Raw genomic sequence first — 27404 nt, forward strand, 5'->3', positions numbered from 1 at the left:
TGAGAATCAACAGAGGGCGCTGTTTCAAAGTAGTGGTTTTTAACTTTCGTTTGCTGTTGTTTTTCGGGTGCAATGTGTGTGTGGTGAGGGCGCACAAGAATTCCCTGATTATGATAGAAAGTGTGTGCAGCACAAGGTTGACGTGGGTGGAGTCAAAAGGTGGGTGTGTTTCATAATCATAGCGCAAAGGGTGTGTTTTTATCTTAACAGTTCCAGTTATCAAATTACAAAAACATGTACATATAGTTTGCAGCAGAGAAATTCAGTAGCTGCCTCTGGCTAGTTGTTTTAGTCCCTAGTTTGTTATTTAGACTTTTTAGTTAGAAAATAAAAAGTTATGAAATCAAGGATGGAGTAAATATTGAGTTTCAAATTCATAGTTATCAAGACAAGAGGAGACCTAAATTAAAAATAATGTGTAATAGAGTGTGTAGGTCTATGTTAGTTGCGATAATGTATTGTATCACTCCTGCGCCGTCGGGACTAAGGCCGTGTCCAAAATGGCGACTTCGGCTACAGCTATGGCTAGATCGCGCGCGTTTGCTATTCTTCAACACTGGTAGACGCGCTGATCTAGACGTAGCTGTAGCCGAAGTCGTTGTTTCGGACACGGCCTCAGTCAGGAGGGACCATTGGTTACGGTTATCGCAACGAGGCATATGTCACATGTGTACTAACAACAAGGAAGTAGGCCTAGCCCTGGTGGTATCTGCTGCTAACTTCACCAGTCACCAGCCATGGGATTTACGTCATGGTGGGAGCATGGACGACTCTGTCCTCTGTCATGTCCGTCCGGGATAACTCTTTGTTTCCTGCCACCACTTTTTCATTCATATTTACAAAAAATTAAAAGGGATATCATCGAACTAGAAACTTACTATAAATATATTATTTCAGAACAAGTGAAAAAGTTGTGGCGTGAAACTTTTCCCTCCTCCGGCACACTGACTGACGTCCTACCAGGGCTAGATCGTATACAAAAAAATTAGATGAGGTCTGCAGTATAGAACCATGTGTACATCTCTTTTGAGAAGAGAGTAAATTTAACAACAAAAATGGGTTCAAAACCCACTCTAGTCTATCATTTTTTCTTTGTTCAACCCCCAAATGTGGTTATTTTGTCGCAGGAGTCGGCAATCAGCCACAAAACAAAGTAAAACAAAATTATAATGGAAAACATACCCTCATAACTAAAAACCATAAAATTATATCTGCCCATAAAACTGATCTAGAATATTAAGATGAGGGTAACTGATCAGTAAAACAATATGACATTACTCACAACTCAAGTTAATAATGTCCTGAAGACGATAAGAGCATACTGATTGAATTGTTGAGGTGTCAACCACCAGGGCCCACATTTCATGGCTCTGCTTTCCGCTGAATTCTGCACTATCGGTCATCATTTTCCACTTACATGCAAGTGCCGAATTAATGCGCTAGCTTTGTAACCAGAGAAGGCCTAATAGTATGATAATGCACCCAAAAATTTGCTCCTAACCCATGAATGCTTGACGTAAGCATGAAATTTCCTGCTTCAGTAAGCGCCAAGTCCTTGCTTACGGAGCCATGAAATTGGGCCCATCCAGTTCTTTTCAGAACCAACACTGATAATACACTTGGGCTACCACAAACCTCACTTGAGAACAGTTCTTTAATACTTTGTTCATTTCACTCGCAGCTAAAGCATCATGCCAGCCATTCAACGTGTAGGCGTGGATGCTCAGGTCAACGGCCACAGTCATTCTCATGACTTGGATGATGACCACCACCACCATGAACACCATAGCCATAGCATACAGGACGTCAACGATGACATCTTGACGCATGAAGACGGTCAGTTCAGATCGCTGGTTATCATGGAGATATCTGAGAAAACAACCAATGAGACCAGACGATGGATGATAGAACGAATTGAGGCACCAGAGGAGAAGGATGGAGCTGGTAAAGGAAACAGATTTTTGCCTTTTTTTTATTTTTGCCTGTTTTTGCCTTAAAGGCAGTGGACACTATTGGTAATTGTCAAAGACTAGCCTTCACTGTTGGTGTATCTCAACATATGCATAAAATAACAAACCTTTGTAAATTTGAGCTCAATCGGTCATTGAACTTGCAAGACTTGCAAGATAATAATGAAGAAGAAAAAAAAATTGAGGGGCTGGGTATTTTTTGACAAGTGTTCAGGTTGGACAGCCCTAAAGCTGGTCACCTGTTTCATTTTGCCACTTACTGGCTTGTTATTTCGTAATAAATTTGACTGCAGTGGCTCAATTGTCTCTTAACGAAAACCGTGACGATTTGAGCAAGACACTTGCGGTTAATTATAAACTTATCAACGGTTTAAAATATCCAGCAGGTTCACCAAAAGCAAATGTTCATTTTCTTCATATCAGGTTTGAAAGCTAGACAGTCTGTCGGGCAAGATGGTGAGGGAACCGTCCTGGAGATTGGAGCCACCAGGGAGCGACTTCTTGAAGGAGCAGAGATAGCTTGCCTCAAGAAGAAGTGCAAGGATGGAACGGTGCGAGAATTCAACAGAGTCCATGCTGACCAGTTTGAGTGTGAAGGTAAAATAAGTTAACTAAACATGGAACTCCCTCAAATAGTAGAGGCTTTCGTATCAGGATTGGGGTTATAGTAGATCTTTACTGTAACTTTCTTTGCTCTATTAAACCAAGGACCTATAAGGTTTGGGTTCAGTCCCTTAACTGACTGCGTTGGTTTCCCTTGAAAAAAATTTCCTGTGTTTTTTTTTCCTTTCTTGTCTTCTCGTCATTGGGTTCTTGGCTAATACAGTGATTAAGTTCGCTTTTCTGAGAATCCTAGGCTTCACAACCAGAATAAATGAAATGTGAAATAATAATGATTAAACCACATCTATTGGGCGCATTTCACCAACAAACAGCAAAAAGTTAAAAAATTACACATACAACTGTACAATAACAAATTAGCCAAAAGCTTGTTTTGAAAAAAAAGTCTTAAGCTTAGCCTTACAGGGAAGGTACATGTTTGGTAATTATACTCAAAACAAATACTAACTTAAAAACTGACTTGGTAATGAGCATTGGAGAGCTGTTGATAGTATAAAACATTGTGGGAAAGGACTCCCTCTGAAGTAACGTAGATTTTTTAAAAAGAGGTATTTTCTCACTGAAACATTAAAAGACTTCTAGCGTGATGTCTTTTATTCCTATCCGAAAGCACACAAATTCGTCCAACAAGGGTGTTTTTTTTCTTTCATCATTTTCTCGCAACTTGGATGATCAATTGAGTCAAAATTGAGGTTTGTTATTTTATGCTTATGTTGGGATACACCAATTGAGAAGACTGGTCTTTGACAATTACCAAACGAGTTCAGTGCCTTTAAAACCAAAAGAGACTGTTTCAATTGAATGTGTTAGGGTAATCCATTCCAAATGATTCGTGCAGCTTGAGTGAATTACCTGTCCAGACGGTGGATGTTTGCATTGTTGACACCGATTGAAAATTTCAATTGCAAAAGAAGTTTTTTTATACAACCGATCCTCACATTACGAACCCATCAACATGGTTGACAAAAATAAAGTACTATAAAGGCAGAAATAAGAGGGTAAGATCGTCCAAAAATGGAGAAAAAAAAATAGACTTTTTTTTTTACGTTTTGAAATTTGTGATATATAAAAAACGGAAAGTTTGAGACTAAAATCAGACTATGCCTGCCTTTTTTGCAAGAGGGGGGGGGAGGTGTCAGAATTTTCTTTTTCTTTATGTTTTAGTAAACAAGTGCTGTTATGTTTTTTATAGTTTTTTGGTCTGAGGGAAGGGGGGGCGGTGACCCCTTTTCCTTCAAAAAAAAATTTTCAGGCTCTGAAGGAAAGAGCCTCTGGCATCCCTGCCATTATTTTTACCTTTTTGCACAATGAAACTATTTTTTTATTGAACTGCAGAGAACCATTTCCTGACAACCTGTGATTGCCAGCATATCATATACTACTTACTTCTCCATGTCCGCAACCCCAAGACTAGCACTATCCCAGGAACTGAAGATGTTATGCTGTATGAGAAACAGAGGATCAGTAAGTACAGGCATTACCCTTTAAAAGGTCCAAGTACTTTTTGTAGGACAATAAAACACAATGTCCACAGAACTACAGCAAACTTACATAGTTTGAAGATAATGATAGTAGAAAGCTTCCCTGAAAGTATTACTTGCTGAGGAGCTGTAGTTTTTGAAAAATGAGTAAAACAATGTTAGGAAAATAATTTTCATCTCAGTGATCATGAGACAAAAATTATTTCAGCATGTAAAAACGTATTTTCATGACATTGTTTTCCTAGTTTCTCAAAAATTACAGCACCTCAGCAACTAATACTGTAAGGTATGCTTTCTACTACACACTGGCCGCTTCAGTCTACGCTCAGCATCCGACACTACTCGCCTCATGGAATCTAACTCAATCAAGCTTCTTATGTCACACTTTCAAGTCACACTTTCTCACATTTTGCTCCACACACCTGGAATGCACTCTCCATCTCAATCAGGAAATCCGACTCTCTTCAAACATTTAAGAAGTGTATCAAACATTCTCTATATTCTATCTAATGCGCTGCGTTCTTGACGCAGTGGCGCTATATAAATGCCCTATATGTATGTACGTATTTATGTAATATTGTTACCTAATGTTTGATTGCAGTTCCCAAGTGCATGGATGCCAATATTGTGACCCATCTCTACCCTCTGCACATCGCGAGTGAGCTCTCGTCACTCACTAAGATATGGTACAAGAGTTTCAACAGCCTTAATGCACAGCCTATTGGTAAGGAAGGACTTGACGAAGTGGTAGATTTTTTTCACCGTGTATATATTATTATTTTTTCTTTTCACCCCTCCCATCATTTTAAACAATTTCTGACGAAATTACAAAGATAGTATAATTTTTCAGCACTTTTTTGTTGTTGAGAAAATCAGTTTAAAGGCAGTGGACACTATTGGTAATTGTAAAAGACTAGCCTTCACAGTTGGTGTATCTCAACATTTATGCATAAAATAACAAACCTGTGAAAATTTGAGCTCGATTGGTCGCTGGAGTCGCGAGATAACTATGAAAGAAAAAAACACCCTTGTCACACGATGCTGTGTGCTTTCAGATGCTTGATTTTGAGACATCAAATTTGTGGAAAATTACTTCTTTCTTGAAAACTATGTCACTTCAGAGGGAGCCGTTTCTCACAATGTGTTATACTACCAACCTCTCCCCATTAGTTGTTACCAAGTAAGGTTTTATGCTGATAATTATTTTGAGTAATTACCAATAGTGTCCACTGCCTTTAAAACAACAATTAAGATGCACCAGGATTTGTTGGAAAATATGAAATATATGCAAAAGATTGAATCGGCTAAACTCTTGGCCATAAAAAAGCCACGGCTAATAAGTGGCCATGGTATGCTGGAACCTTGTACTTGCCTCCCATAGACTGAATACAATTACAAGCAATGGTGACAGCCTATCAGTCTCTCATCATCTGAGATTTAGAGCATGATTTCCAGTCTGTCTGGTTCCTACTCGGCATCTTTCTTCTGGAATCTTTAGTTATTATGTGTGCAATCTTTGGTTTCATTATGTAGAATAAAAATGACAATGTAGAGAAGTGCATAGGGAAGTTGATCCTCTACATAATGGCATCGTAGACAGGATTGAGCATTCCACCATTTTACTAATTTATTGTTAATATTTTGCTACTGTCTCTGCCAAGTCTGTACAAAAGTAATACAAATTTCTAATGGTGTTGTTTCAGAAAAAATTCGTGAGTATTTTGGTGAAGCCCTGGCCATCTACTTCTCCTTCCTGGGATTCTACACGGCCGCCCTGGTCCTACCGGCCAGTGTGGGTCTCCTGTACTATCTCATCACCTTCTGGGGACCTCCGAGTCATGGCTACGCGGTGTTCGCCGTCTTCAATCTCATCTGGACCACACTCTTCCTGGAGGCGTGGAAGCGTAAGTGCTCGGCGATGGCCTACTCCTGGGGCACTTATGGCATGGTGAAGTTTGAGGAGCCTCGCCCGCAGTTTTACGGACCGCTGCACCGCAACCCGATCACTGGGCGTGAGGAGCCTTCTTATCCTAAATGGAAACGTGTCCTCAAAAAGGTAATCTTTCAGGAAATAATAATATTCAGATTTTATATAGTGCTTTATACACCATATCTTAAAGCGCTTCCAGCATTATTACCCTAATCACTGGGCCATTTCATTCCTTAAACCATCTCAGCTCCCTGGGGAGTAAACAGTCTGTGCCGCCAAATATGTAGCACACTAAGCTAAACCAACCACAAGAACCAACTCCTGCCCTCACAGGTACCAATTTACCCCTGGGTGGAGAGAAGCAATTGTAGTAAAGTGTCTTGCTCAGGGACACAGGTGTCTCAACAGGGACTCGAACCCACACTATGCTGAACAGAAACACCAGAGCTTGAGTTCGGTGCCTTTATCGATTGGCCACACCACTCTTTGTTGAAGAGGCTTTCCTCCTGCAATGAAGTTAATTAGGCTAGAGAAGATGTATTGATACAGCTTCAACTCGCCAGGCAATAATTGAATTAATTAAATTTTTTAATAAGGTCGGTGTGTCCATCCCCGTCATCATCTTCTTCCTACTGGTGTCATTTGCCATCATGCTCGGCAGCTTCACCTGTGAGGATTACATCAAAAGCAAGATGGACATCACTAAGATGCCTGGCCAGGGCTTGTTCCTCCTACCTAGCATGGTCTACGCGGTCACCATCGTCATCATCAACAAGTTCTATCGGCAGTTGGCGTCATTCCTCAATGACTGGGGTAAGTTTGACTTTATACTACAACAAAGTGACCTTTGTCAATTTCATAACAGGTTGTTGGCAAACCATAAGTGTTTGAGTTTTTAAAGGGATTTTATACGTTTGATAATTGGAAACCACTGTTTCAATCCCATATAAGTGTAGATATCTACCATAAAAAAAAACCAAAAATCATTTCAAAATTTACCCAGTCAGTTTCCCTTGTGGTTTATATTGACATCTGAAACAAAAAGTCACATCCTGTTAAGGTGATCCCCTGGCTGCCGCTTCTCAGGTTGTATCGTAACTTGGGTGTGATCCCTGGCTACACGGCAGTTAGCGGTTGTATGGCTTCTGACTGGCACCCCCGAACAAAGATATTGACAAAATATGGACACCGCCAATATAGGGCTAGATAGCTCAGATAGGTAGAGCGCCAGCATGTTAATCCGGAGGTCGTTGGTTCGAATCTTACTCTAGTCAACTCTTTGTTCAACCCCAAAAATCATAAAGTAACCCGTCAAAATGTCCTTTCAAAAGATGGTAGATATTAATTACACAATATTGCCAAAAATCTGGAGCAGTTATGTCCACGCAGGAAGAATAATCTGCAGTTGAAATGCACAATATGGGAATCGTTACTGTCAGTAATGGTTCTCAGATTAAAAAATTTTGGATAAAAAGTTATATCTTTTTCTATAACCCCAGTACTTCGAAGTGAAAAGTTTTGCAAAAAGTATTTTGCTATCCAAAGGTGATGTACTTCTGCCATTAATCTTAACAAGTAAGTTTTATTGCCATATTTTCAGATTCATTGACTTTTGTCTTTTTATCTTTATCTAACTTTTGTTTTCATACACATCACTTTGAGGCCACTTTGAGGCTATTCTGTATTTGTTTGGTCAATTAAATATAAGAAACAGTACACAGGCCACATAAACAAAAAATTTAATAGATGTTAAATTTGCATCGGGGATAAAGAATATTAATTTTTGGTTTTTACCCATATACACCGATGTGTGTAGCACTGTATACTCAGTACTTTCCCGAGTCCTGTGAAAAAAATCACAGGCATTTTACTCGGGTGGGATTCGAACCCACGACCTTTGCAATTCTAGAGCAGTGTCATACCAACTAGACCACCGAGATTGCCCGGTATCTAGAGGCACTCTAGAGGCGAGTAAAATGCCTGTGATTTTTTTCACAGGACTCGGGAAAGTACCGAGTATACAGTAATACACACATCGGTGTATATGGGTAAAAACCCCCCCCAAAAAAATTAATATTAAAAAAAATTGTTGATCGTCTTTTTTTTTTGCGGATGGGGGAGGGAGGGTGGTTTTTATTTTTATTTTTTTATATTTTTTTTTATAGTTTTGTTGACATGCCAAATATGAAATCAAGAATAAATAAATCATCAAAATCACTATAAAACAGAGGGTTTGTGTGTTTTTGATGTTTTCAATAGTTTTGTCAAACAATTTAACTCCTAGATGACATTTTCTGTAAACTTTTTCAAACAACTAAGCACAGTGTAGCCCAAGTAAATACTTGAAGAATTGTTCTTGCTTTGCCAACATGAATAAAAACATTCTTTAAACATCTTCGGGCGGGGACAATCAACAAGTTTTTTAAATTTTAATTGGCCTAATGGATACTTTTTTTTTGTTTTAGAGAATCACCGTCTGCATTCAACGTATGAAAACAACCTGATCATGAAGTTGGTTGTGGTAAGTTAATAAGTTAATAATAACAGACATTTATTTTGCACGACACCTATATTAATATACTCTCTTGCACATTACAAGAAATTAAGAAAATGCAGAGAAAAAAGAAATGCAAAAAACACAAATAGATCAAGAGGGAATGAAATGTACACAAATGCCTGATTACCTAGGGTAATCTATAAAGTTTATCTTATAATAAAAGGAATATGGAGTAGACGTTTTCAAGTTATTGTAAAGTGATCTAAGTGTATCTGCGAGGTCTAATGAAAACCTTTGCAATGTCGGTTTGTAACGGACTTCTTGTAATATGGATGATTCATAAATACAGCACTTCCTTCTCAGTTAACCTTGGAGAAGGGAGTTAAGGGATTTTTTTCTAAAAATAATCCACCTTTGTTACTCAGCACCTTCCGAGCAGTTTGGGACCTTGATGGCTTATGTAAATGTGAAAGAACATGTACTGACCTCACACTCGGTGGTTGACAACTCAACGTTTCGATCAGTATGCTCTGTAAGAGATGTTAAATTTGCATCGGGGATAAAGAACATTAATTTTTTTTACACCGATGTGTGTTAGCACTGTATACTGAGTACTTTCCCGAGTCCTGTTACTCTGATCGTCTTCCACGTTTTTCAGTATGCTCTGATCGTCTTCAACAGTTTCTTTTACAGAAACAAAGCTACTTAAAAAGATTTACACTTGGTGCTACCGCAAACCTCACCGGATTATAAAGTTTAAACTCATACTTTACAAGATTTTCAATATTTCACTTTTATCTTACCTTACTTTTCATATGTGAATTTGTTTTCCTCCAACTGCAACCTTATTTATCTTTTTTCTTTTTATTTTAGCTCAACCAATTAAATTTGTTTTTGATTCCCAACAGTTTGATTTTGCCAATTGCTTCATGGCCCTGTTTTACATTGCCTTCTACCAACAAGACATGCTCAGACTGAAAAAGGTAGGACAATCCACCATACATATTTAGAGAGTGTGGTTGTTAACATGAGTCATCTAAAAACCTTTTGGTCACACAACCTGGGCTCGATTTCACAAAGCACTGAGATTTATTTTAATTAGTTTTAACCTTACACCGATGTGTAATTAAAGCCATTGGACACTTTCGGTAAACAGTATATTGTCCAAAGGCCCACACTTCGTGTGGTTGTTAACATGAGTCATCTAAAAACCTTTTGGTCACACAACCTGGGCTCGATTTCACAAAGCACTGAGATTTATTTTATAATTAGTTTTAACCTTACACCGATGTGTAATTAAAGCCATTGGACACTTTCGGTAAACAGTATATTGTCCAAAGGCCCACACTTCGTGTATCACAACTTATATATAAAATAACAAACCTGTGAAAATTTAGGCTCAATTGGTCATCGGAGTCGGGAGAAAATAACGGGAAAACCCACCCTTTTTCCGCATGTTTCGCCGTGTCATGACATGTGTTTAAAATAAATCCGTAATTCTCATTATCGAGAATTGAGTTTGTTTTAATGTTTTCTCAAAAAGTAAACCGTTTCATGGAATAATATTTCAAGAAAAGTCCTTCACCATTACCTTCTGTAAACCCTGTAAGTTATTTGTAAATCTGTGAACTTTTATTTTTGTTTCTGTTCCAAAAGTGTATAATGGCTTTAAGCACTGTGTTTCTCAGTTCTTCTCCGAGTTCTATGTACAAACCCAGAGGCAAATTATTTGAAGCATGCTGTTCGTTTTCAAGCACAGAAGAACAGGTCCCTCATCATGCAGTTATGGGCTTCAAAGGACCTGTCCTACTTGGTTTGAAAAAGCACATCATAAATTTATTATTATTGTTAATGCTTTTTCACTGCTGTATGAAATTGAGCACTGGTCGTAAATATTGTTGCAGACTTTCAAATCTCAGTTACAAACAAAATTGCCTGTTCATTAAACTAAGAAAAATTAATTAACAGCAGAAATACTATTTATTTACTCTCAGTACTTGGCGACCCTGTTGATCGTTCAGCAACTCATCGAGCAGTTCTTAGAGACGGGCCTCCCGTATCTCATCCTGCGCTTCTGGAGGAAAGCGGACAATGTCTTGGATGATGGGGATAAGAAGAAAGATGATGATGTGAACGTGGAGGCTGCCAAGGGACTGGCTGAGGAGCAGAGCAAGATGGATGTTTACCCTGTAAGGATGGAATGGGCTTTTAGGGGGGTGGGGGTGGTGGAAAGAGGATGTAGTGAATTGGGGTGTTGTGGCGGAGCGAGTAAGAGCTCTGGTGTTTCTGATCAGCAGAGTGTGGTATCAAGTCTAGGTCGTGACACTTGTGTCCTTAAGCTGCAGCCGATTTCACGAAACGCTAGGATCAATCCTAACTCTAGTTAGGACGAGTAACCCGTCCTAACTTAGGATGAGTTCAATGCGTCCTACATATTTGGATAAGGAACTGAACCCGTCCTAAGTCCTAAGATTAATCCTAAGTTAGGAAGAGTTTGGTGAAATCGACGGCTGGACACTTACCCACTATTGCTTAGTCCTTTTGGATGGGATATTTACCTATAGGTTAAAGGATAGGTAATAAGTATTTGTAGTGAAGTTAACAGAGCCCCCAAAATTTAAAATGGAAGACAAGAGGTTACCTTATGGTGATATGCGCTGTATACAAGAATGTTTTTTTATTTTTTACAATGTTTTCTAAGTTCTACATTTATAAAAGGTATGTTGGTTTTAAGGCCGTGTCCAGTTTGTTTTGGGTTGGCCTGCTTTCTCCCTACGGCTCTCTTCCACTTGGCCCTGTCCATCCTGTCCCTTGCATCGACTCCAAGCAGTTGCATGTCTTTCGACACGGAGCTCTGCCACGTCTTGTGCGCCACGTCTTGCGCGGCCGACCAAAGGGTGTGTGCCCACCCACAATTACGTTGTACACCTCTTGACCCAGTTGGTATCCTCCTTTCACTGCACTTGGCTATTGACCCATTTCACCTGACGTCATCATCAGAAAAATCTTGAATGCGCCATACTGGTGGGCAATTTCACTCTGCGTTTTCATATATAACTCTATGTTGTGCGTTATGCAGTGAAGTGTGCATTTTAGGCGACGCGTCATTAACTGCCCACCAACATGGTGAGCGTGGCATCAGTCGCCGCGTGTGACGCGCGTGCAAGGGGTCAATACCATCTCAGTCTGTACCTCCTCAAGGTACATATCCCCTCCAACCCGACTCTCCTCCCTAGCCTTCTAACATATACAAGAACTAAACCATGATTTTTTTTTTTTCAGGGTACCTTCGATGACTACCTGGAGCTCCTGCTTCAGTTTGGGTACGTCTTTCTCTTCTCAGCTGTGTACCCTCTGGCCGCAGTGTGGGCGTTATTCAACAACATCATTGAGATACGCTCAGACGCCTTCAAGATCAGTCGCGTTTGCCAACGCCCCTTCGGCCAGGCGGCTGAAGACATTGGTACATGGCAGGTGAGTTTCCAGGGGACAAAGCACCCATACCCTTTAACCCTTTATGAATGAACGTTAGTTTTGGTATACCCTTACACTGATGTGTGTTAGCACTGTACTCTAGGTGCTTTCCCGAGTCCTGTGAACAAAAATCACAGGCATATTACTCTGGTGGGATTATAACCCACCACAAGACTGCCCACGACCCTTGCAATGCTAGAGCAGTGTCTTACCAACTAGACCACTGAGATTGCCCAGTGGCTAGAGGCAGTTATATTAATGTAGATAAATATACAATAAAACTATTACTGTGTAAACTTCATTTCTAAAGGTGTCTTTAAGATATTGCTGAAATATCTGGAGCCATTATGTCCATGCAGGAAGTATAATTTGTAATTGTTATACACACAATCTGAGAAATGTATTAGACAGTAAACTTTTCTCAGACTCAAATTTTGGGGGATAAAAACTAATATCTTTTTCCATAGCCAAAGTACTTTGAAGCATTATGGTTTTCAAAATACTTTATATTATTGATAGTCATTTGATGTTATTACTATTACATGATTGATAGCTGCTGTTCTTCTAACCAAGTAAGTTTTTATTGTCATGAACTTTAAGAGTGACTACCAAATGTTTCCTTTTAACTTGCAAGAACGTTTTGCTGTGTTGACATTGTTGTATGCAGTGGGGTTGTGTGTTGTGAGCGTTTGTCTTTGGGTCAAATTGAAAATATTGATTAGTAATTCTTTGAGGAGAGGGGCGGGCGGTTCCTTAAAAGAGAAGTATTTGCTTTGAAAGCTAAATTATTCAACACTTTGTTTATCCTCTTAAAGCCATTGGACCCTTTCGGTAAACAGTGTTGTCCAAGGCCCACACTTTGTGTACCACAACTTCTACATCAAATAACAAACCTGTGAAAGTTTAGGCTCAATCGGTCATCGGAGTCGGGAGAAAATAACGGAAAAACCCACCCTTGTTTCCGCGCGTTTTGCCGTGTCATGACATGTGTTTAAAATAAATCCGTAATTCTCGTTAACGAGAATTTGTATTGTTTTGCTGTTTTCTCAAAAAGTAAAGCATTTCATGGAATAATATTTAAAGAGAAGTCTTTCACCATTGCCTTCTGTAAACCCTGTAAGTTATGTGTAAATCTGTGAACTTTTATTTTTTTTTCTGAACCGAAAGGATCCAATGGCTTTAAGGAACAATCTGAATTTCATTTCAGTTTATAAGCATCCAATTTTGTGGCCCACAGACCAAATTGGATGCGACTTATATATAATCATTATTAGCAATAAATAACAAAACCTGATTTATTTTTTGGGGGGACAGGTTGTGTTTGAACTGATGGGAATTATTGCAGTGTTGACTAATACAGCATTAATGGCAATGTTACCAGAGGTCCGAGCTTTCTTCCCTGACATGACTACAACTCATTACATCCTGATGTTTGTTGCCTTTGAGGTAAGACGTTAAATATACGTAATTGACGTAACGGTTGTAAGAGACCTCTACCACAATGCCCCAATTGACCCCATTCACCTGGGCCCAATTTTATAAGTTCTGCTGTGCAAGTTTCTCTGCTAATAATAACAATCTTGTCTGCACCCTTGCTAGAGTTGATCTCCCTGTTTGTTATGCAGTGTAGTGTAATTTTGAGGCAATGCAGTGTATTGCAACTTTGATGTGATATAGTGATTGTAGTGCAATTTTGGATGATGCAGCGTTTAATTGTTACACGTTTAATCTCAGTATGTTGAGCCCAGTTGTCGTGTGTGACCTACGTTGCCACATTCCTATAATTCCTTCTGAACAACAAAATGGTGATGTTTTCATTTGTAGCAAATCTGGCTAGAAAAAAAAAAAAAAAGTTACTAGAGCGGACTTGAACACGCAACCTCTGTATTACTGTGCTGGTGCTGTACCAACTGAGTGCTGCCTCTTCCCAGGTTGTATTGTAAACTTGGGTTAGATCCCTGGCTACAAGGCAGGTACAGGTTGAATGGATGCCACCCCGGAATAAGGGCATTGACTAAAGCCCGGTTCTTTCTTCCTGCGAATGCGAATGCGAAGCGAATTTGACGCCACAACCCTCCTTTCGCAGCGATATTCGCAAGTGAGTTGAGCTGAGTTCAACTGCTGTGATTTTTTCGTTGCGAATTTGTGACGTCAACATTAGATTCGCATTTGCAGGAAGTATGAACAGGGCTTTAGGGAGATGGCCAACACAGGGCTCATAGATAGCTCAATTGGTGGAGCGCAGGCACCTTAATCTCAACATGTTCCTTTAGCCCCAAATTATAAAAAATTGTTAACTAGTTCTAGTACTTTGTTTTGACAGCACATTCTCCTCGGTCTGAAGGCAGCTATTGCAATCCTGATCCCTGACCTACCAAAGTGGATGGAGGTTGAGCTAGCTAGGGAAGAGTTCGAATCCAGACAAGCATTCCTTAAAATGGTGAGCATGGCCTTCCTTTTCAGAAATATAGGGTCCGTTCAATTAGCTTCCCTGTGACGACCCCACGGTGCTCATTCGGGTGAGCTCCTGACAAGAGCTAATCGAACGATCACTCACCCTCTCGTGGTGACGTCATGTACCTAAGGCCAACCCCAAGTGACCCGTTTCACAAGCAGGCTATTTGGGGCTGACCCAGGTGAGCCCCTGGAATGGCGTCAAAGCTATTCAAAGGTACCGGGGGCAGATTAGGTTGACCCGGGGAAGCTAATCGAAAGCACCCATTATTAAGAGTATCCAATTCAAGTTCTGGTGGTAACTCAACGGGGTGTGGGTTCAAATCCCGGTCATGACACTTGTGTCCTTGAACTAGCTAGGGAAGAGTTTGAATCCAAAAAAGCATTCCTTAAAATGGTGAGCAGACCTTCCTTTTTAGAAATCTAAATAGAGATATTCACTGCTCTCTTTAAAGGCGCTGGACACTTTTGGTAATTGATCGATAAAAACTTACTTGGTATATCAAGCAAATGAGAGCTGTTGATAGTATAAAACTTTGTGTGAAACGACTTCCTCTGAAGTAGTGTAGTTTTCGAGAAAGAAGAAATTTTCCACTAAAATATTTGAATTTGATTTTGAGACATCAGAGTTCAATTTTGAGGTCTCGATATCGCATCTGAAAGCACACAACTTCGTGTGACAAGGGTGTTTTTTCTTCCATTATTATCTCGCAACTTCGGCGACCAGTTGAGTTCAAATTTTCACAGGTCTGTTACTTTGTCCATATGTTCAGATATACCAAGTGGGAAGACTGATCTTTGCCAATTACCAAAGGTGCCAGGGGTCAATTTCACAAAGAGTTGGGACTAGTCCTAACTTAGGACTAGTCCTAGGAGATATTAAGAATGTATGGCTAGTCCTAAGTTAGGACAAGTAACTCATCCTAACTCAAGATAAGACTAGTATTAACTCTTTGTGAAATCCACCCCAGTGCCTTTGTGGAAGTGTCGTGGCCGAGCGGTTAAGAGCACCGAATTCAAACTCTGGTGTTTCTGATCAGCAGAGTGTGGTTTTGAATCCCCAGCCGTGACACTGTGTCCTTGAGCAAGACACTTAACCATTGCTTCGTCCTTCGGATGGGACATAAAGCCGTTGGTCCCATGTGTTGTGTAACGCATGTAAAAGAACCCAGTGCACTTATCGAAAAGAGAAGGGGGTCGCCCCGGTGTTCCTGGTTGTGGCTGCTTAATGCGCCGTAGCACCTTGTAAACCCTTATAAGGTGCTAAATAATTGGGTCTCAGAATTCATCACTGCAATAACCTATCTTTCTGAAAGTTTGTATATACTTAGCGCCTTGAGTACCTTGTTTGGTAGATACGTGCGCTACATGTATATAAGAATTCGGTATTACTATTATTATTATTATATTATATTTAAAGGGACTGTATACCTTTGGCACCTTTGGTAATTACTCCAAACATTATTGACCATAAAAACTTACTTAGTTAACAGCGCGACAGCTGTTAATATTGTATACCATTTTGAGAAACAATTCCCTTCAAAGGAATGTGGTTTTAGAGAGAGGGATTTAAAAAACATTTCAATCTGAGAAATGTCCGCATGAAACGTTTCTCAGATTGTGTTTTCCAATACAGATTATGCTTCCTGCATGGACAAAACCGCTCCAGAAGTTCAGCGATATTATCTCAAAAACGCTACCACCTTTTGAAATGAAATTTTTACGGATTAGTTTTGTTGTTTAAATCTACACTTATATAGGAGTAAGACAATCGAACAGTTCCAAAAACCAAAAGGCACTTTCGCTTTACTTAAAGTTTAAATTGTAGTAGGAGATCTCTCTGAACTCAGCAAACATCACACGCAGTCTATTTATTATTCTCATTTTGCATGAATTGGTAGAAGCAGAAAGAAAAACTGTGGTTTCATTTCTCTACTTAAAATGTCTAAAAAGAAAGAAATTAAATTACCATTTTCATAAATTTTATAGAGTTTTTGACCATCTATGTTTGTTTTCCTAAATGGTTAAATGAAACTTGTGACTTCTGTTTTTGAACAGTTCATACTGTTTCCACCAATTCCAATCCAAATTGAGAATGTTTACACGATGCTACTGCAAACTGAATATACATTGATACCTCACCAGCCAATCCAATTTCTTGTCGCATCTTTCTTTTTTTCCAGCTTGCCGAGAAGCAGAATGCGGATGAAGACAACAAGGACATTGAGGATGCAAACAGTCTACCAGAGACAACTAAATTGACCGAGATCGGAGAAACTATGGCATAAGATTGGAGACATTCTCAGTTGTCACCAAAGCAATTAAAAGGAAAGAAAAGTAAGTCACAACATTCCAAGGTGTGAAAAATACATTTACAGAAGGTACAGTGAGGTTTTTTTTAAGGGTTTCCTTTTAATTTTTTTTTTATTTTTTCTTGGAGGGGGGGGGGGTCAGTCTGACCTGAGGGTGTCATTAACTATATCTCTAGACCCCAGGTCAACAAGACTCACACAAACTGGGTCGGGTTTCCATTTACTTTGGATTTTCAACTGACAATTTCAGAGTTAAGAAAGTTATACTTTTCACGTTCTAGTAGACAGTAATCTTCATAAAAAAAACACCGCTGTACCCTATATGAACTTAAGGATGAATACTTTTGTATGAATACTTTTTTTTCTGAAAGGGGCCTTATTACTATTCTGAATTTTTCTATCCAGATGATTTATATTTTATTGTTCTGGACGGACAAAATATTTGTGAAAGAAAATGGAATGCTTTAGAATATTTTAGTCACAAGAATGTGATGACTGAAAATCGAACTGCCTGTTTCTTAAAGGGAGTTATACTTTTTCAAAAAGGAGCTTATTTCTTTGACGGTGAAATATCATTAATTTCTGATTATTATTTTAGTTCTTTGTTTTTGTTTTATGCATGTTGTGCTTTTCCTCGTTTTTGAAATATATATTTTACTTAAAGTAAAAAAGAAATTTTGAAGTTTTTTGAAACACAAGATCTGATACAACTGGGCCACTTTGAGCAAGACACACCGCTGTGCCGTCCCTTAATATGTTGTACAATTTGCAGTGGAATTCAGTTGTGTATACACAACACTTTTAAAAAAAATGCCAGAAAATAAATTTGCTTACTCTGCCAATCAAACATTTATTTGTTTTCTGTCAACAAATGAGTTGTCACAGCAACTGTTGGGCTGTTTATATGAACACTCTGCAAAAAAAGTGTCTGGTGTAAATGATACGGTCAGACCACTCAATGTTACACAAGTCTTCCGATGGTCTTTCAGTTGCATACAAATAAACAAACAAACAAATATGAAATATATATCATGTGAAATACATCTTAGATGGCCAAAGAAAGGGGTGGGGAGATTTCAGAAAATAATTTTGCTTTATTATATTATAGAAACATCTCAACCATCCCGGTTAGGTAGTAAAACTTTGATATATTTTTGTATTTTCATTTGTATATTAGAACTTGTAGTGATAGGTTTTGGAAGCATTGTTCCGGGTTTTAATTGTTGTCTTTCTTGAAATTATATAGTTTTTAGAGCAAGCTAGTTGAAACGTTGAGACCAATTTAAGAACTCACTCTGCGATGGTGCAGTTAATAACGATCCTACATGCTATAGTAGTAGTCCTAGCCGATTTTCTATACCTTCAACCCACAGGTAGTGGTTAATAAGCAGGACAGTTCTTTTCAGAACTGAGAAGTCTCCCGAAAAAATCTGACAAATGTTTCCTGTGGTAGTAGAAAGTATAACAAGACAGTTCTTTAAAGCCAGTGGACACATTCGGTAAACAGTGTTGTCCAAGGCCCGAACTTCCTGTATCATAACTTATATATAAAATAACAAACCTGTGAAAATTTAGGCTCAATCGGTCATCGGAGTCAACCCCGGACTTTACTATAAATCAGTAATTCTCGTTGTCGAGAATTGATCATTGTTTCAATGTTTTCTCAAAAAGTAAAGCATTTCATGAAATAATATTTCAATAGAAGTCTTTTACCATTAGCGTCTGTAAACCCTGTAAGTAGTTTGTAAATCTGTGAACTTTTTTGTTTTGTTTCTGTACCGAAAGTGTATAATGGCTTTAAAGGCAGTGGACACTATTGGTAATTACTCAAAATAATTGTTAGCGCAAAACCTTACTTGGTAACGAGTAATGGGGAGAGGTTGATTGTATAAAACATTGTGAGAAACGGCTTACACTGAAGTAATGTAGGTTTCAAGAAAGAAGCAGTTTTCCACGAAATTGATTTCGAGACCTCAGATGTAGAATTTGAGGTTAAAAAATCAAGCATCTGAAAGCACACAACTTCGTGTGACAAGGGTGTTTTTTCTTTCATAGTTTATTTGCAACTCCAACAACCAATCAAGCTCAAATTTTCACAGGTTTGTTATTTTATGTGTATGTTGAGATACACCAAGTGAGAAGACTGGTCTTTGACAATTACCCCAATAGTGTCCAGTACAAACTCTACCTGGCAAGTAGATACACACAATACTGCAATCCAAACATACATCATTTTTATAGCTCATTTATTTTATGCAGGTACCAAATACCATATCATTTAGTGTAACTGTACATGTTTGGTATCAGACTCTATCAACAAAGACAAATGAACACTTAGAACTGTTGTGGTAATCAATCATGCTCGTACTAAAGTACCAAGTACTATTTTGATGGAACTCTTACACATTCTTATTCTCATCTATAAAAAACTAATACTCTAAGTCTTAAGTTATGGGGTTTGGGGCATTGCATGGTGAGGTTTCAATAATTGGTTTCCGGTAACACCTTGTGTGTACCTATTTTTACTGGGGAGATTATGTTCTTTTGACAACTTCTCTTGCCAGAAATTCTACTACGTGGAGTTGACTTTTCGAAATTTGGGAGACTTCTCAGTTCTAAAAAGAACTTTACTGTATACTTACTACTACCTGGGCGGAAGTCTATACATGAAACTCTACTGAAAAGCTATAATATATGTACTCGAGTCATGTACTCAAACTCGACTGAAATGTACTCAGGCTACAATACTAAGTACTTGTGTTTAAAATATCACTTTCCTTTCGGCTTTCCTATGTGTGTGCACTAATGTAAGGAATAGAGGACAAAGCTATATAAGCAAAGCAGAACTTCACTGTGTTTAAAAGCCAATCATAAGATGGGAATGAAGCTGTTGCTATTGAAATATTTGCCTATAGTTTTGCCTTAGGATTAGCAACATCCACCCATCAAAATGCCATGGGCCACAAACATTGATTGGAACTGGAGTATTAATGATAATAACAATAATTATAATAATTATGGCTCATATGGCGCTCATACCCATCACTCGCATTTTCTGCAAGTTGTGGATCTACGTTTTTGAAGTTTCTATTTCTTCCCAGGAAAAAATTCCCATTGAAAAAAATCAATGGGATTTAATGGGATCCCATTGAAAATTTGAATGGGATTAATGGGATACAATGGGATTGGGGTGGAATTTGGGACATATTCAACCGGATCTAATGGGATCCACAGGGGATCCCATTGAATCCCATTGAAACAATGGGATCCCGTTGAATCCCATTCAAAATATCAATGGGACTCAATGGGAATTTTTTCCTGGGTTAACATAGCACCATGTAATGGTTTACATTTTTCTTATGGAACATTTATGTATTTCCATACAAATATCAGAATCACTTGGTGACATCTACAGTAATAAACACATGCCAGCACCTGCCTTAATAATTTATACTATTTGTCCAGGCCAAGAACCGTAAAATTGTGGTTTTTGCGTTTGCTATAAAAACAATTGTTTGGCAACTGCCAAGGGCCCAATTTCAAAGGGCTGCATAGCACAAACAGTAGCTGAGCACAACAAAAATATGCTTACCAGCAGAATAAGGTTACCAGCCAAAATGCTAACTCACATGTTCTATCTATGGCTGGTATCCTGGTATTTTTTGCTGAACAGAAATTGTTTAAACACCTCTATGAAATTGTAGTGAACACTCGTATTATTTGTGATAAATATGTGTATGGTAAAAAAGATATTTATGCATATTCTTGTAAATAAAAATCTTTTTGGGTAACAGGGTTTGTAGGGGTTACTTGTAGGTAGACTTTTGGCTGTACTTTTGGCTCAACAAATAAATGACCATAAAAACTTACTAGGTAAAGACAAAGAGCATTGGAAAGTTGTTGATATTATATAACATTGTTAGAAGAAAAAAACCTTTGAAGTAGTGTACCTTTTCACCAAAAGATTTGAATTCAGAGCACACAATTCTATGCAAACAAGGGTGTTTTTGTCTTTCATTATTTTCTTGCAACTTCAATTACCAATTGAGCCCAAATTTTAACAGGTTTGTTTTTATGCATATGTTGGGATACACCAAATGAGGCTACTGGTCTTTGACATATTACTTAAAGAATATGCTGCCGTTATATTTATTGAACGCACGGTACTTGCCTCTTTAGTGATCTATTTCAGTTGTACGTCCATTTTGTTCACAAGAAATCCAAATGGTGAGATTCACACAACTCACTGTCTGTCAACGGTTTGAATTACCTCTTAATATCAAGCAATGTTGGGAAAATGTACTTAAGTTTGCCAAATTATACAAGCAAAAATATAAATTAATAATCTTTGCCCTACATTTAAAGATACAATAATAACATCGGTTAAATAATACAAATTTTGAACTTAAGAATGACTCACCACAGCTTAAAACACAGCTCATTCCTCATTTATTCATCCGGGTGCAGAGAAGCCAATTATGGTAAAATTTTGTATATTTTGGCCCAATGAAACTGGCATAATACATTCAAGATTAAGACTCAGCAATCGTCTCCTGATTTCTAAAAGCTGCTAAGCAAAAGATGATGCTTAGCAGAGTACAGTCACAATCAGTGTTCAGTGTATCCGTATTTGCTATGCAACACTTTTTTAAACTAAGCCAATCTTTGAAATGAGACCAAAAGTTTGACATTCCTGTAGTACATAACCGTCACATACAAAGCTCATACCCATAAATAGTTTACTCTTATAACATGTTCTTGTGATAATTCACATATATTATAACTATATTCACACACAGGCTGCATTCTAAACATTTTACTAACATTTGTATTTATCATTTTTAAAGGCAGTGGACGCTATTGGTAATTACTCGAAATAATTATTAGCACGAAACCTTACTTGGTAACGAGTAATGGGGAGAGGTTGGTAGTATAAAACATTGTGAGAAACGGCTCCATCTGAAGTGGAGTAGTTTTCGAGAAAGAAGTAATTTTCCACGAATTTGATTTCGAGACCTCAAGTTTAGAACTTGAGGTCTCGAAATCAACCATCTAAACGCACACAACTTCGTGTGACAAGGGTGTTTTTTCTTTCATTATTATCACGCAACTTCGACGACCAATTGAGCTCAAATTTTCACAGGTTTTGGTTATTTCATGCATATGTTGAGATACACCAAGTGAGAAGACTGGTCTTTGACAATTACCAATAGTGTCCACTGTCTTTAAAGGATTTATATGAGGATGTTATTTAATCAGTTAATATTTATTTTGATATTAATATTTAACAGGGTAGTGGGTATTTTGTTTATTATTTGAATGTTTATTTTGAATAATATTTCACAGGGTAGTGGTCGTTTTGTTTATTCATTTGATGTTTATTTTGATTAAGTTTTAACAGGGTAGTGGTCATTTTGTTTTCTTATTAATTTCTCTTGGAAGCAAATAAGATATTGTGCTAAGTCATGTGCCAACTTTTTATATGGTATAGTAACAAACAGGGTAACTTTAACATTTGTGGTACTTGTAGATCACACAATAGTTTTGGGTTTTTTTTGAAGTTTTTCAATGTTTTCTCAAAGTTACTTTTGCCAAATAACAAGGTGATCCATCTTGTTGAGTTAACATTTAAACTCCACAAAATGGCTGACTGTGTAAGTTCACTTTAATAAGGAAGACCATGCAATTTTGAGGCATTTTTGTGTGGAACATCACTACTTTTAAAATATCTTTCAAACCAAATGCATTTCGTAACAAATGGTATTAAAACGCTTTTCATGATCGATGCAGAACTGTGGCTGTACTTGGATCAAGTGTAGACAAATCAAGTTTGTTAAACAATTTGTCATGTAAAACAAAAATGTTCCCATAATCATTTATAAGTTTAGTCGTTGAAACATTTCATCTTTGTAAGGGGCATTAAGTCTTGTAGGACAATTTTTACTTGCAACTTTGAGGCAACCAACTGCCCTGCATGAAAAACGCATTTCGGTTGCACATGAGATGTTATGTGAATATTGAAATGTGAATGGCTTTTCTTTGTGTGGAGATTGCCTGAAACTGGTTGCCTGTAAAACTGCCTTGTGTGACATGGCCCTAGGTTCACTGCCAAATTTAATTATGGGACCAAATTGTTAATGTGGCTAAGTTTCTTCGTATTCTTCTTGAGACCGTAAAACCTCATCAAAAATGTCTTTCAAGTTTTGGTATAGACTCTGTGTAGGAACTAATGAAAGCAAATTTTTCACTCTATACTGCCCAAAATTTATTAGTTTGCTTTTAACCAAATTATAAAAAGAGATGTTAAATTTGCATCGGAGATAAAGAACATTAGTTTTTTTTTTTTTTTTTTTTCTCTTGATGTGGAGTTAGTTTTGGTTTTTACTCATACACCTATGTGTGTTAGCGTTGTATTACTCAGTACTTTCCCCGACTCCCGTGTAAAACTATCACATGACTCACAAAAGTACTGGGTATACAGTGCTAACACACATGTACATGTATGGCTAAAAACCAAGCCCACTTTCACAAAAACATTATGTTTTTTTAATTCATTTAATGCTTTTTCTGATTTGATTTAAACAAAAATTTTGCTTAAAAGTAATCACTTTAGAGGTTATAAATAATAATAATAAAAACTCAATTGTTTATTAATTCATTGTAAATTTATTGCTTATGTTCCAAGAGTTCTGTTCAGTGCGATTGATTTATCTTTAGTTCATATTTAATGACACTTACTCAAACTTACTAGTAGCTAGAATTTTAATATTTAAATCATTTATTGGTGCTGAAGGATTTATTCTAACTGAAACATTTAAATACTATATTATACGAAAAAACATTTGTACTTGTAGATTTATTATAAACAAAAAAATGTGGTTATTTTATTTTGTGGCATTTATACTTTGTATTCTAATTATTTTGGTTATCAAAGGATTAACGAGTTTGTTATAAACCATTTCATGTACTTTGCATGTTTAATAACATTTATATTTGGACTTTCCTTACTATTTATTGTCTCTTTATTGCCCCGTTCATTGCTTAGTTGTGAGCAAGAAATTGAGTCCCACATCCGGTAAAATGGCATTTATTAGTCACACAACGCCTAAAACAACCCTCATTTATAATACAGGTACACTATGTGCACATTCTAATGGAAAAGTTGTTTATCGCACTAGGTGGCTTTGTGCCGTAGTATATTGGGAATTTTTCTACGGGTATTGTGGGTCCAGCGCCTAAAATGTCGGGTATTAATTTTATGCCGGTACAATGTGCGGCTGTTGCACCGCAGTTTTTCAGTGAAAAAAAAATTGTGCACATAACACACGTATTATTATTTTCAATTATTAACTTGTACCGTAGCGTAGGTTTCCCCGGTCAAATTCAACAAAATCCATTCATTTTAACTCCTGGCTCATTCATTTTCGTTTTGAAAATGAATGCACTTTGAATCAGCATTCAAGAGTCAAAAGGGAGTTATTCAATTTCAACAGTTAAAGGCAGTGGACACTATTGGTAATTACTCAAAATAATTATCAGCATAAAACCTCACTTGGTAACGAGAAATGGGGAGAGGTTGATGGTATGAAACATTGTGAGAAACGGCTTCCTCTGAAGTGACATTGTTTTGGAGAGAGAAGTAATTTTCCACGATATTGATTTCGAGACCTCAAATTTAGAACTTGAGGTCTCGAAATCAACCATCTAAACGCACACAACTTCGTGTGACAAGGGTGTTTTTTCTTTAATTATTATCTCGCAACTTCGACGACCGATTGAGTTCAAATTTTCAAAGGTTTGTTATTTTATGCATATGTTGAGATACACCAAGTGAGAAGAGTGGTCTTTGACAATTACCAATAGTGTCCATGTCTTTAAGCATTCACTGGTCAAACAAAATCATTTAATTTCATCAGGCCGCAAGACTCATTCAATTTCGTTAAAGCCAGCAGCAAGAGCTGGTCAACCATTCAATTTCATTAATGGGCAAACATTTTCCATCTGTCTGCATTCAAATTCAAATTATATGTTATGTGCTGATTCGTTGCTATCCTATATAAAATCAGATACTTTCAGGGTAACTCATTTGTACACCGGTTTGACGTTTAAGCCCAACGGTTTTGAACGAACAATGGCTGCCCGCCGTGGTCGGCACATTGCAAGATAACATTGAGATTAATTTGTTTTAAAATTTTTATAACGACCCTTTATAATTTTAAGCTTTTTGTTCCTTAAAAAAACTTGTTAACTTTTATAACTTGACATGTACCGGCAGTAAGCAGAAACAAAGACAGCAACATTGCAACAAAATCTCAAGGCTGAATGAAGCAAAAGATTTAGTTTTCATTTCAAAGTTATCGGATTCAGGCTTTAACTTTAAGGGTAACAAAGCAAAAGGAACAATGATTTAAATTAAGAAAAAAAAAGAAGATGTAAATAATGTAAAGTACATGGAAACACCTCTTACCAATGACAAGTACATGTATGTGCTAGCAAAGGAGCTATAAATTCTTAGTTAAGTCATAAAGCCATAGGGGGTCTAACTCATCTTTAATTTGAATGCAAAGAAATTGAAATTCGTTGCACATAAATGAAAAAGAAAACTCAAACTAGCAGCAAAATCATGTTCGCTTCGGTGAGTCTTAGTTTGAATGCATCAATTGTAAATATGTAGTAGAAATTCCATTTAAGAATGGTCAAAGTGTAGTCTTGAATACCTATAAATGAAATAGAATGACTGAAGCGAATCTGAACGAGAAAAATGCGAACGTGTGTGCATGAAAACGAAATTGAATGCATTAAGAGCTAAAAAGAAACCCTGGTTTGAGGGGATTAGGGGAAAATGCGTGAATTTGAATGCATGCTAATGAAATTGATTGATTTTAGCTGAAATTGGCCGGGAAAACCTATAATATAAGTAAAGTACATATAGCTCCGCACCACTATGGAAAAGTTGTTTTTACATAACCCACACACACGTTGTACCGTACAAGTGGGGACCTTTTTCTACGGGGTGATTGTGTGCAGGTTGCACAGTCACACAGCGTCTTAAATAACCTTCATTTTATGGGTACACTCTGCTGCAATCGCTCAGTGAAGAAGGCGACCAACTTGTACACACCAGAATGGAAAAGTTATGTGTCCAATACACAACCTTTGTACCGTACAAGTGAGGACCTTTTCTGCGGGGTGATGTGTGCACGGTGTATGGTCACTCAGTGCCTAAAATAACCCTCATTTTACGGGTACAGGGCACGAACCATGCAAACCGGTTAGGGAGACAAATTTTGTGCACATCCTGACGGAAAAGTTATTTTTCTCATTGTGGGGCTTTGTACCGTACATATGGTGACCTTTTTACGAGTAAATTTTTTGCACAACGCCTACAATAAATCAAATCACTCACTGCCTAAAATATCACATATTTTGCGAGTACACTGTCCCCCTGTGCCGCGGAATAGGGCGACAAAACATTGTGCGCATCACAATGGAAAAGTTATTATTCACATCATACACACTGTGTACCGTACAAGCGTGGACCTTTTATGCGTAATAATGACTGTACGTTGTATGGTCACTCAGCGTCCAATAATAACCCTCATTACACGGGTACACAATGCAGAAGCTAACCGCCGTGTAGGGAGACAAATTTGTGCACATCTCAACGGAAAAAGATTTCATATAAGAAATATGCTTTGTACCGTACAATAAATGACTTTTTTACGGAGTTATTTGTACGCGTTGTATCTATCACTCAGCACCCAATAATAAACTCTCACTGTACGGGGTACACTGTGCGGATGGTTTGGGAGGCAAAATTTGCGTACATCTCAATGGAAAAGTTGTTTTCACAATTCACACTACTTGGAGCGTATACAAGGGGACCTTTTGACGGGGGCACCACGTTTGGGGAGACAAATTATGTGCACATCCGAATGGAAAAAGTATGTTCACATTATACACACTTTGTACCGTACAAGTGTGGACCTTTCTTGCGTATTAAAGATGCTATGTCAGATTTTTGGCCGATTTGACCCCAAAATTTTGATTTAAAATTCAATAGGTATTTTGATGGGGGCCGAGAAAGTTACAAGCTTTCATTTGAGCCATTGCTCGAAAAAGTCCGCCAATTGTTAGCAGCAGTGAAATAAAGTGCTCAAAATTAATTTTTGTCGGGATCCCGACAATATATCACGTGACCAATTCTTATGTGTTTTATAAGAAACGTTTTAAATTGTTGTCATGGTTCCTGACCATTAAAAGTAAAAGTTTAACTATTTTTCGTTAGAGCGGGTGTTTCCTCTTTGAAATACCATTGACTCAAAAATCTGACAGAGATCTAGAGCACGTTGTATTTTGTGTGTGCACGTTGTATGGTCATTCAGCGCCTAAAATAACCACCCGTTGTACGGGTACACCACACGAAGCATCCTAATGTTGTGGGGGTTTTGCGTAAATCTGCGCCACAAAAAGTTTTGACACTTTTTAAAATCAAGTTTATGATCCTTATTAATCGTGACTGTCCTTGTATGTATCTCTATCTATGAAGGACCAAAAGCGGACTACGCAATTTTCAAATTTTTGATTGTAGAAAATGAGAATTTACTTTCAAGTTATACAATTTTTCAAAATCTTCGTTTTCTTCTTGCAGAAATTTGGAATTTA

The 27404-nt window shown here is 37.7% G+C and overlaps 1 protein-coding gene across 1 annotated transcript; it reads left to right on the forward strand.

Moving 5' to 3' along the window:
* Window positions 1–58: 58 nt before the first annotated feature.
* LOC139934714 (anoctamin-10-like) lies at window positions 59–24114 on the forward strand. Its single transcript, XM_071929088.1, has 14 exons — window positions 59–159; window positions 1682–1944; window positions 2394–2567; window positions 3927–4055; window positions 4674–4796; window positions 5776–6128; window positions 6599–6815; window positions 8468–8523; window positions 9408–9482; window positions 10494–10688; window positions 11782–11973; window positions 13288–13419; window positions 14297–14413; window positions 16611–24114. The coding sequence occupies exons 2-14, from the start codon at window positions 1692–1694 to the stop codon at window positions 16713–16715; spliced, it is 2121 nt and encodes a 706-aa protein (XP_071785189.1). The 5' UTR covers window positions 59–159; window positions 1682–1691; the 3' UTR covers window positions 16716–24114.
* Window positions 24115–27404: the final 3290 nt, after the last annotated feature.

This window comes from Asterias amurensis, chromosome 3 (genome assembly GCF_032118995.1).
Source record: "Asterias amurensis chromosome 3, ASM3211899v1".
Classification (NCBI taxonomy): domain Eukaryota; kingdom Metazoa; phylum Echinodermata; class Asteroidea; order Forcipulatida; family Asteriidae; genus Asterias; species Asterias amurensis.

Excerpts from the sequence above, each read along its gene's own strand:
- LOC139934714 (XM_071929088.1), top strand. The coding sequence starts at position 1,692 with ATGCCAGCCATTCAACGTGTAGGCGTGGATGCTCAGGTCAACGGCCAC. Across the intron at positions 1,945-2,393 it reads AGAGGAGAAGGATGGAGCTG|GTTTGAAAGCTAGACAGTCT; the intron begins GTAAAGGAAACA and ends TCTTCATATCAG. Across the intron at positions 10,689-11,781 it reads GCAAGATGGATGTTTACCCT|GGTACCTTCGATGACTACCT; the intron begins GTAAGGATGGAA and ends TTTTTTTTTCAG.